This window comes from Lolium rigidum, chromosome 7 (assembly GCF_022539505.1).
Source record: "Lolium rigidum isolate FL_2022 chromosome 7, APGP_CSIRO_Lrig_0.1, whole genome shotgun sequence".
Taxonomy (NCBI): Eukaryota; Viridiplantae; Streptophyta; class Magnoliopsida; order Poales; family Poaceae; genus Lolium; species Lolium rigidum.
This window is the reverse complement of record NC_061514.1, coordinates 100,191,294-100,201,897: the sequence shown is the minus strand read 5'-3', so window position 1 is coordinate 100,201,897 and position 10,604 is coordinate 100,191,294. Positions and strand designations below refer to the sequence as shown.

The 10,604-nt window shown below is 41.1% G+C and overlaps 2 protein-coding genes across 2 annotated transcripts in view; both read left to right on the top strand.

The window, feature by feature from the left end:
* The first annotated feature begins 435 nt into the window (after positions 1–435).
* On the top strand, positions 436–4,314 carry LOC124671750 (protein trichome birefringence-like 10). Its single transcript, XM_047208081.1, has 5 exons — positions 436–453; positions 1,741–2,189; positions 2,849–3,244; positions 3,464–3,622; positions 3,726–4,314. Exons 1-5 carry the CDS (start codon positions 436–438, stop codon positions 4,147–4,149), a joined length of 1,446 nt encoding a protein of 481 aa, XP_047064037.1. The 3' UTR covers positions 4,150–4,314.
* Positions 4,315–5,380: 1,066 nt separating this feature from the next.
* Positions 5,381–10,604, top strand: part of LOC124671749 (protein trichome birefringence-like 10) — a 42,388-nt gene continuing 37,164 nt past the window's right edge. The window contains exons 1-4 of the mRNA XM_047208080.1: positions 5,381–5,488; positions 5,866–6,359; positions 9,521–9,922; positions 10,408–10,570. Coding sequence (XP_047064036.1) covers positions 5,381–5,488; positions 5,866–6,359; positions 9,521–9,922; positions 10,408–10,570 — 1,167 coding nt within the window. The remainder of the gene's footprint in view (positions 5,489–5,865; positions 6,360–9,520; positions 9,923–10,407; positions 10,571–10,604) is intronic.

Sequence of the window (10,604 nt, the reverse complement as noted above, 5' to 3'; positions counted from 1 at the left end):
CTTTGTCGAGTGGGAGGAGAAGAAGGAAACATGAATGAGAAAATGGCGAAAAGGGTCATTGCTTGTGAGCCTAGGTTGGCGAGCGACCCTATTGGTAGACAAAAGGAGGGTACAAAATTTGATAGAGTAAAACAAATTGAAACTAGCAAAATTTCACAAAGGTGGAGACAAGATTAATCCTCATACTGGTTTAAGTTTCAAGACAAGGATGAACACTATGACAACCACCTACATAACTAATTCTCACACGGGTGAGAAAAACTATTATTAAGTTGCCATGGGGATCCTTAAATTCAAATAAATTTTACAACATTTTTTGACGATTACATGAGGGACCAACATGGACGTGTCAGAATTTGCCCGATCTAACGCCGATAGGGCTCCCACAAGCCGATTTGTGCCCGACGATGCCAAATCAGAGAGATCGGGGCAACCATGGAGGGAAGGTACAAAGTAAGTTTTTTTGTGATTCTTCGATGTTGAATACGTGAATTCGAGATGTTACAAACTCATATGTGTTTTGTTGCGAACACATAGACAAGATGTTGGAAGGATTTTGGGTGTGCTAGAAGTATGTTTCTTCTTAGACATTTTGATGTTGTGTGCGTGTGTATAAATGTTGCAAATGGTGCGTGTGTATAAATGTTGCAAATTATATTACTATTTTGAAATGTTGTGAATATTTATCTTCACGGTTTGTAACATTTTGGATTTATTTTTGCTACAATGGTGCAATAGTGCACTTTTCCTATGCAAGAAAGCACATCGGATGTCAGAGGAGACCGATCTTTACCTCGGACCGGTCGCCCAACGACCAGCATTCTTCTAATCTTTACTGATATTTTCCGAGCATAGAGTTTTGGCTCCCGTGAGCACACGTGATCAGCCAGTTTGACAAAAGAATAGTAAATAGAATCAAAGAATTCTGAAAATTTATATACTTAATTTTGACACTACGGCCTATGTTCATGCAAATTTGCATATAAAAACAAGCATGTATGTTTCTCAATAACAACGAAAAAGTTTAGTGCTCTAAAAAAAGCAATGAATTTAGCACTCAACTTGTCTTTTTAACAAAGGTCATTATATTTGAGTTTTCTCCATAAAAGATTTTAGACAAGAGACACAAATGTGTAGCTACATGCCTAATCTTTTTTTTTTGTATTTTTCTTAACATGATTTTTCCCCTTATCATAAAGAAATATATCGATGCCGAGAAAGAGAAACCCACGACACGTTTTTTCAGATGGGCTCCACGAGCGAGAACCAACCTGAGGTTGGGTGGTTAGGAGGATGGTTGTATCCCCAGCCCACCAGAGTTCAAACCCCAGGTTTGACATCTGTGTGTCTCATAAAGGCGGAATATTCATTCAGTGGGAGGCGACGTTCCCGTCGACAGCGAGGCGCTGTGGTGACTTCGTCAATTTCAAGATCCAATCCGCCGGCTCAGTCTTCCGTAGGTGCTCATAGGGGTAGGGTGTGCGTGTGTGCGTTCATAGGGGTGAGTGTATGCGCGTGTATGTGAGCGTCTGCGTTTGTACTGTGTTCCTCAAAAAAAAAAAATCCTCAAAAAAAAAAAAAGATGGGCTCCACGAGCGTGGGCGCGTGATACTAGATGGTTTCCCAGCACACGTATCCTTTTCCAATTGAAGCGCCACACTTCTTCCCGTCTCGATCACAACCAAGCTCCCGCCTGCAGCTTCCCTCTTCCATGCCAATTATGTCACGCACACGCAGTAGCCAATAGCCGCCGGGTGCCCGGCCGGCCGGCGACGACCAGGAGGCGAATTAAGCAGTGCGCGGCCGGGAGCGCGCGTGCGCGTGGCGATGGCGGAGCCGTCGGTGAAGCGCTTGGCGCGCCTGGCGATCACGGCGCTGCTCCTCGCCGTGATGGCGATCTCCGCCGTCGCGCTGCTGCTGCTCGTCTGCCCCTCGTCCACCCTCTGCTCGGCGGCCGCCGGGTGGTCCGCCCTGCTGGCGGCGCCCAGGACGTCGAAGCTCCGGGCCTGCGGGGGCACCGAGGCGTGCGACATCTTCGAGGGGGAGTGGGTTTGGGACGACAGCTACCCGCTCTACGACTCCAAGGACTGCCCCTTCCTCGACGGCGGCTTCCGGTGCTCCGAGAACGGCCGCCCGGACAAGTCCTACACCAAGTGGCGCTGGCAGCCGTCATGCTGCGATCTCCCCAGGTAATTGATTCCAAAACCATGCGTTCTGCCTGTCTTGCTTGAACGGTTGAACCCCTCCGTTCGCGTGATGCGCACTTGCAGAATTATTGTTAGCCCACCGAGCCAAGCAAACTCAAATTGATTATCACACGAATTCGTCCTACGGACGGGAATCTTGTCATGATGTAGCTTTGCGGGATGATGAAACTGAAGAAAAAATGGCTTTTACTGAAACTAAAATCTTGTACAATTGGTGATCATCACAGGAATTCGTCGTACGGAAGAGAATCTTGTCATGATGATGATGAAACTAAAACTGAAATCTTATCTTATACAATTGATATACGCTAAAATCCACCCAAAAAACAGTTGTTGCACTAATCATTACTTATTGAGAAAATCACCTTTTATTCGCAAAAAAAAAAAGAGAAAACCACCTTTGACTTGTGTAATGAGGCTTTTCGTCACTGCCAATATATTCCAGTACATATATCCAATTCCAAGATTCTGTGGCCTGCAACCTAGCTAGCTAGGCTGCAAATCGTGTCTTGTCTGTTTCTTGTGGTTTTTGGGCCCAGCAACAGTCTGAAATATCCATTCACTCTTCTTTATATGTTCTAGGACAACACCTATGTCAGTTTCGAATTTAATCATATGCACTCCTTACTTTGATTCCTCAGATTTGATGCTAAACGTATGCTCGAGAGGCTACGGAACAAGAGAGTGGTATTCGCCGGGGATTCGATCGGAAGGAACCAGTGGGAGTCTCTGCTTTGTATGCTCTCTACAGGTGTTTCAGACAAGAGCTCCATCTACGAGATCAATGGCAGACCCATCACGAAGCACGATGGCTTCTTCATATTCAGGTTTAGAGACTACAATTGCACCGTGGAGTATTACAGGTCTCCTTTCCTAGTCCCTCAAGGTCATGGACCAGCTGGAGCACCCAAGTTTGTTAAGAGCACTATCAGGGTGGATTCCATGGACTGGATGTCTGGCAGGCGTAAGTGGAGAGATGCTGATCTGCTGATCTTCAACTCTGGTCATTGGTGGACCAAGAACAAAACAACCGAATGGTAAGCAAGCTTGCATATAATACTTTCTAGTAAATTGCACACTGAAGGAAGTGATCTCTGACTGGTTCAACCTGTCACTTGGTGACAAATGCCTGGTTCAAAGTGTCATGAAAAAAAAAGTTGTGGTTCAGCTATTCCTTTACCATCATAGCTAGTTGCACCAGGATGTATTATAGAACTTAGCTCATACGGTCATACCCGTATACTGTATACCACCAGGGGTGCCTACTTCCGAGAAGGAGATGAGGTGAAGATGGATATGAGTGTCAATGATGCTTACAGAAGGTCAATACATACACTGTTCGACTGGCTTCACAGAGAAGTTAACTCGACCAAAACCCAGGCCATCTTCCGGACCTATTCTCCTAGTCACTTCAGGTCCGTACCAAAGCAAGGCACAGCTACTAGCTAGTGTACCATAACTGAAAAGTCACTCACCGTGTGTTTCCCATAATCGATCACTGTCTTCTTTTTTCTGCAGCGGTGGTGACTGGAATACCGGAGGGGACTGTCAGCTGGAAACACTTCCAGATAAGACACCCGTTAAATCGATGGAGCAATGGGCCGACATGCTAAAACCCGTCATCGATGTTCTAGGGAGCAACCACAGGCCCAAGCTGGCTGGGTTGGATATACTGGATGTGACTCGGATGACGGCCCAACGAAAAGACGGCCACCTCTCGGTCTTCAGAAATTCTGCAAGTTCAAGGCAAGCCTTTCTGAACAAAACATCAGAGGTCAAAGAGGTGGAGGATTGCAGCCACTGGTGCCTGCCTGGTGTCCCTGACACCTGGAATGAGCTTCTCTACGCCCTCTTCATGAGAAGGCAAATGAGGTTGGACCGAAATGACACCGATTCTGAACTGAACACTGACTGGCAAAGTGTAGGGGATATATCTACCTGATGCTCTCCTGCTGAAGAGGGGATTTAGTGCAGTAGGTTATACTATCCCAGTTCTAAAATAAGTGTGTCAATTTTGTTAGGTATGAATGTATCTAGACATATTTTAGTTGTACGTATACCTGTATCTAAAAAAACTGAGACACTTATTTTGGATGGAGGAAGTTAACTTTAGTATTAGTAAAGCTGATCAAGCCGACCACATCGAATACAACCAGTCAGTCAGCGAGAGATCGCACATATTCTTGCCAGGTTCGAGGTCAGAGCGTGCACGTGTAGATAGGAATATATACATGTGAATTAGTTGCCTGTGATGAGATGCTGATAGTCCACTTCCAATTAGAGTGTATTAGTATTACTAATCACCAGCTCGTGTACGTGGAGATGTTGAGAACAAAACACATTACTCAGAATTGCTATGATAATTAAGTGAACTCCACATTTTAAACAATATTTTGCTGTTTGCATTTTGGGACATATATTAACCGAGGGAAATTGGGAAATCCATTTTGGCTCATAGGTCTAGATGCATCCACTGTTTCAAAAAGCTAATTTGAAATGTCTAAAAATTATTGGGTGTACATCTGGAAATATAATGATCGCACACAAAGTTTCGTGGATTTTTTTAATTATTATGACCTGTGTAAAAAAGACAATTTCTGGTGCTCTACATGAGAAAATTTAATGGTAAATAGGTCTTCAATTAGTAGTACTCTCTCCCATCCAAAATAACTTTGAAGCTTTACTTTCAATTTAGAGTAAACTAAATTAAAGCCTCAACACTTATTATAGATCCGAGTAAGTATTTTCTTTTTCAGATAGAAGCAGATTCATTGACTTTGCTGCTCTAAGCTACCAGCGAAGCCTTGCTCATCTGACCTCCATTCCAGATCCAAGCACATGATTTACTCAAATTTTGAGTTCAAAAATAATTATTCCTAGAAAAAAATATCAGAAAGTTGCGTAAGTCTGACATATTTGATTATGTAACCATGTTTACTTTGATCTCAAAAGGCTATTTGATTAAGCCTTAGGATTTCAACACCAGTCATCACTCGCCAGCACGTCCGAATAGGGAAAAAATATGCGGGATTTTCTGATTTTGCCAGTCCTGATTTTGGATCATTGATAGCCGGATCCCGCATCAAGTGGCCCCTACATTTCAGTGACTTAAAAGTTAGGGAAATGTTAGAAAGGCAAATTCAGAGATTCCGTGCGTGAGGAGTGCATGATAGATGAGTGCGACGAATGATCGATCACCGGATACAGATGAAATGCTACACAGCACACGCATCGTTTTCCAGCTCAAGCTACTAGGTGGCAGACACGTCCGCTCGCTTCCCGTAATTAACCCCGTTTCGATCGATCACTCTACGGATCAGCTGCCTCCTGCGTGGCGCTTCTTCCATGTATCCTATGTCAGCCATGAATTTGTTCACGTTGTCACACCCTCTCTAGAAAAGTTCATAATCTTCGACAGGGAAACCGCTTGCCGAAGCAAGTGTGTGCAGCGACCCTTCGCTGAATATTGGAATGAAGAAGTAGATCACGGACCGGGCTTCGCTGTACATGTTACTGATGCCCGTATAATTACCTTCCAAAGAAAGCATGTTCCTTAGCACATCTCCCTCTCTCTTTAATTAGTCTGGCCGGCTGTATGATTGTGAACTCTTGATAGTGCTGACCACTACGCATCTCCAGCTAGCATTAACTAGGCTAGCGTGGTGCTCAACGGCGACGACTAACTAACAAGCACCGGCCGCGGCCGGGGAGGCGGGCCGGAACCGCCCGCGGCGATATGTTGGAGCTGTCTGTGAAGCGGGTGGCGCGGCTGGCGATGGCGATCACCGGGCGGCTGGAGAAGGCCGGAATGGTGCTACTCCTCACCGTGATGGCGGCCTCCGCCGTCGCCGCCGTGCTGTTGCTGCTCGCCTGCCCCGCGTCGCCCCGCTGCTCGGTGGCCTTCGGGTCCGCCCTGTCCGCGCCTAAGAAGCTCTGGGGTTTTGGCTTCTCCGTCGCGCCAGAGTCGTCGGCGTTGGATTCCGGCGAGTGCGACATCTTCGACGGAGAGTGGGTGTGGGACGACAGCTACCCGCTCTACGAGTCCAGGGACTGCCCGTTCGTGGACACCGCGTTCCGTTGCTCGGAGAACGGCCGCCAGGACACGTCCTACGCTAAATGGCGGTGGCAGCCGTCGCACTGCGATCTTCCCAGGTTGGTTCAAATCCATTTTCTACCATCTACTGCTCCCCTTATTCTTCCGCTGGATCATTCTTTAGAGGCCGCATCAAAATTGACATCCGACGCCTTCGGTAGATTTTCATGATGTTTTGGACTTGATTTAAATCCTTCTGCAAATATCACAATAGATCTTCGGACTCTGGATGTTATACGTGTTTTTTTTTTACATAATAATGTACAAGGGTTAATGTTACGAGTGCGCAAAAATGGAGGTCAAGCTTAATTGTAAAACTATATTTATAATCTTAAAAATTAGAATTTGTTTTTTGATTTAGGAAATGATGATGTAGTATCTTACAAGCTTGCAAATCTTGATGTGATTTTTTCATGTATTCTAAGCTACACGATATTGACAAAATCTGACCAATTTATAATTCTGAAATATGCAATGTTCACTATACCTGGATCTAGGTGTAGCCCACCGATGTACAATAGAAATATGTGTTTATAATGTACATACCGTATAAATATGTTCACTACGAGATATGTTCACTACACCGTATAGTGATTAGATATCTGTAGCCCACCGACCTAGGTGTAGCCCACCATTATACCCACCAATTAGATATGTGCACTACAAAAAACACCACCAATTAGATATGTTCACTATACGGTATAGTTATTGGATACTTGTAGCCCACCGATCTAGGTGTAGCCCACAATTATACCCACTGCCATTTTTTAAGGAGTGTTAGTTGGTATGTATGTATAAGTGGGTATAATGGCGTCTATGAAATGTACAGAGAATTGCAGTGGTGTTTTTTTGAAAGATGAAAATTGAAATGATGTTTATCAAATAGCTTAAAATTGCAGTGAGCATCTATCTAATCAACCCCTTTAAAAATGAGAGAGTGCTTGCATGCCTCTTGCTATGGAACTTCTCTATTTGGTTGATTGTCCATTTGTATAATTAACATTTGACGTATTAAATATTTTTGTGTACATATACTTAGCGACTTATTGATCCGAAAATAGACTTAAAAATAATATTTAACATTTTAAATATTGTGTTTTAATTTGATGAAATTTCACTTCTACGTTAGCATGATTTTGCATTTTTGTCCAATTGCACTTTAGTGTTAAGTCAAAAAAGTGAGGAAGTGCTTGCATGTCTTCCTATGGAACTTCTCTATTTGGTGGATTATTTGATGTATTGAATGTTTTTATTTTCATGTACTTGACTATATAATGATCCAACAACACATTTAAAATATTATTTTATAATATAATGTTTTCATAACATTGTTTTTATCTTGTTATCACAACTCAATAGTCTCACTCTAAGACATCATTGTCGAATATTATCATTCTTACATTGTATTCCATAAAAAAGGAAACTTTTGATACCTCTACCTAACATTACTCGCCTTAGAAGCTGATTTTTTCACTAGATTTTAATTCTAGGTGACCAATATGTTGTACAATAAAAAATCCATAAAATTAAAGAACCAAAATGTCTTTGTTCTTGTAGCAAAACTATATATGTATTGATGGTGTTACTACATAGGGCTAGCACAGTTGTATCCATGCTTGTTGTGCCATGTAATTGTAGTGATCGGAGTAATAAAGATACTTTCTTAAGTACATCTCTTAGAAAATCCCTATAAGGATATCAAATTATGACTCTAACATAGTATTCTAAAAATCTTTGTATATACTGAAATAAATATAATCAAGATGCCATGAGTGGCTGAATGTAGAAAACTAAAACATGGATGTAGAGGCAACTTTCTTTAAAAAAAAACTGAAAAACATTTTGGATGATTCATCAGTTCTTTTTAGGAATATTAAAACTGAAAGGTCCATAGGAAGAAAAACCTTTTCTGCTGATGAGATAAATATTTTTTTTACATGAGAGATAAATCTATTGCTAAGAATCATATAAGAATTATGGCGTATGAAAACAAATATTTTTTATTTTTGTAGTCCTTGCTACAGACTACCTTCAAATAAACTAAAATTTTCTTAGAACTCAATCCTATAAATTTAAATTAATCATTTTGTCCACTTTGATTCAATGTAATTACCTATTTGTTTTATATTTGGAGGATACATTTCCTGGAATATTTCCTATTGTAGGATAGTGAACCGTATGGAAATTTTCTATGCAACATTTTCCATGCAAATCCAAAGAAACTCCTCATTAGGTATAACCTCGTAAATTTTCTCATTGTCTCTATGAAGAGTGTGCAAACATATAATCCTTTAAGAAATTTAATTTGTGCAATGAAACATGTTCTATACCATATTCTCGGCTTTCAAATCTTGTGGGTCTCTTTGTCCGCATGAGTATGAAATCAAAGGACTAGGAAATAACACAAAAATAAAGGAATGCATGTGAGGAATGAATAATTGTAAAGCACACAAGTTTTGTGGAATAAGTGTTGGTTGGCGGGAATAGGAAAAAAAATACAAGAATACTAATAAAGATAGGTAAATCAAAATCAAGCGAGAATTCCAATTATGATGTTTGAAACTAAAGATTCAGGGATTGTTCATCGTGGGTGTCAATTCTATAAAGAGGTATGAGTTGATTGTAAATTTTTCATAATATCTACTTCGAAAGTACACTAAAGATATCTCCCCTGATTATTCCTATAAATCAAAGATGCATGCAATATTCAACATGACATGATATTCAAGGTCAATATTTTTCATATATTACAGTGGTTTTGGAATCCCGTGGATGAAAGAGATCCTTGATTCCCAAGTTGAATTACTAGGTTTTCCAGAGAAAATGGAACAAATATTCTCGGCCTCTACATGAAAAGATGCAAACTACCACATTAACACAAAGTCGCATCCCAGATCCGACGCATTAAATTAAGATTTTAATAGGACCAAAAGCTAAAATATACAGGGTGGCAACATCTCCCTAAGCCACCACCATTCCCTGGTACCATAAGGTCATTAACCACGATCTAGAATGAGTTACGCAGTATAGTGTGGACCAGATTTGAAATGTAAGTCAGCTTTAGGGATGAATTAATATAATATGCAATGGTTTATAGTTATATTTTTCTAGTAAAAACAATATGGTATTGGAATTAGGAACATCTGAATATTCACACGTCCATTCTGAAATGAAGGAATTTTTTTCTGATTTTACCATGGTTTTTCCTTCAATTTCTTAGATTTGATGCTAAAAGTATGCTCGAGAGGTTACGAAACAAAAGAGTGGTATTCGCTGGTGATTCAATTGGCAGGAACCAATGGGAATCCCTGCTTTGTATGCTCGCTACTGGTGTTTCAAATAAGAGCTCTATCTACGAAATTAATGGCAATCCCATCACAAAGCACAAGGGTTTCTTGATATTCAAGTTTACAGACTACAATTGCACTGTGGAGTATTACAGATCTCCTTTTCTAGTCCCTCAAGGTCATGCACCAGCTGGAACCCCCATTATTCTTAATAGTACAATCAGGGTGGATGTCATGGATTGGATGTCGGAGTATAACCGGGGTAAGTGGAGTGACGCTGATCTCTTAATCTTCAACTCGGGGCATTGGTGGTTATACGGTAAAACAATCGGAAGGTAAGCAAGTTAGGAAAATATTTGGATGTTTAAGTTATATTTGTAGGGCTTAATAGTTTTTCCTTATGTTCATTGGTAATTTCCATATAGAAATAGTCTTCTTAAGTTAATCAAGATTTTTACCCTTCAGCTAGCTAGTTCCGCATCTATAGTTTGTTTTCAGTTTATATCCGAGCAATTGCTTAGAGAAATAGCTATCCCTGTGCATCTCACAGGTAGATTTTAAAAGCCCTGCGAATGTTCTCAAGATTTAAGTAATAATAACGTCTTGGTTAGTTGCACTATCCATCATCAGGTTCAAGAATTCATCTTTCAATTGGGATTAGGGAGAGCTTATCACTTACTCATTCTGGTTTAGACGTGCTTTGGTGCTGATTGATAAATCATTAATTTTCCGCAATCCATTATTTTTTCGTAAATAAGTAGATCATTATATTTTCACCACGATCTATTGAAACTGGGCTTACTTTGATTTCCCATACCAGCGGTAACTATTTTCAAGAAGGGGATGAGGTGAAGATGAACATGACTGTCAGTGATGCTTACATAAGGTCAATACAGACACTGTCCGACTGGCTTCACAGAGAAATTAACACGAGCAAGACGCATGCCATTTTCCGTACATATTCTCCCACGCACTTCAGGTTTGTACCTGCTAGACATAATCAGCACAAATGGATCC

Excerpts from the sequence above, each read along its gene's own strand:
- LOC124671750 (XM_047208081.1), top strand. Across the intron at positions 3,245-3,463 it reads AAGAACAAAACAACCGAATG|GGGTGCCTACTTCCGAGAAG; the intron begins GTAAGCAAGCTT and ends GTATACCACCAG. Across the intron at positions 3,623-3,725 it reads TATTCTCCTAGTCACTTCAG|CGGTGGTGACTGGAATACCG; the intron begins GTCCGTACCAAA and ends TTTTTTCTGCAG.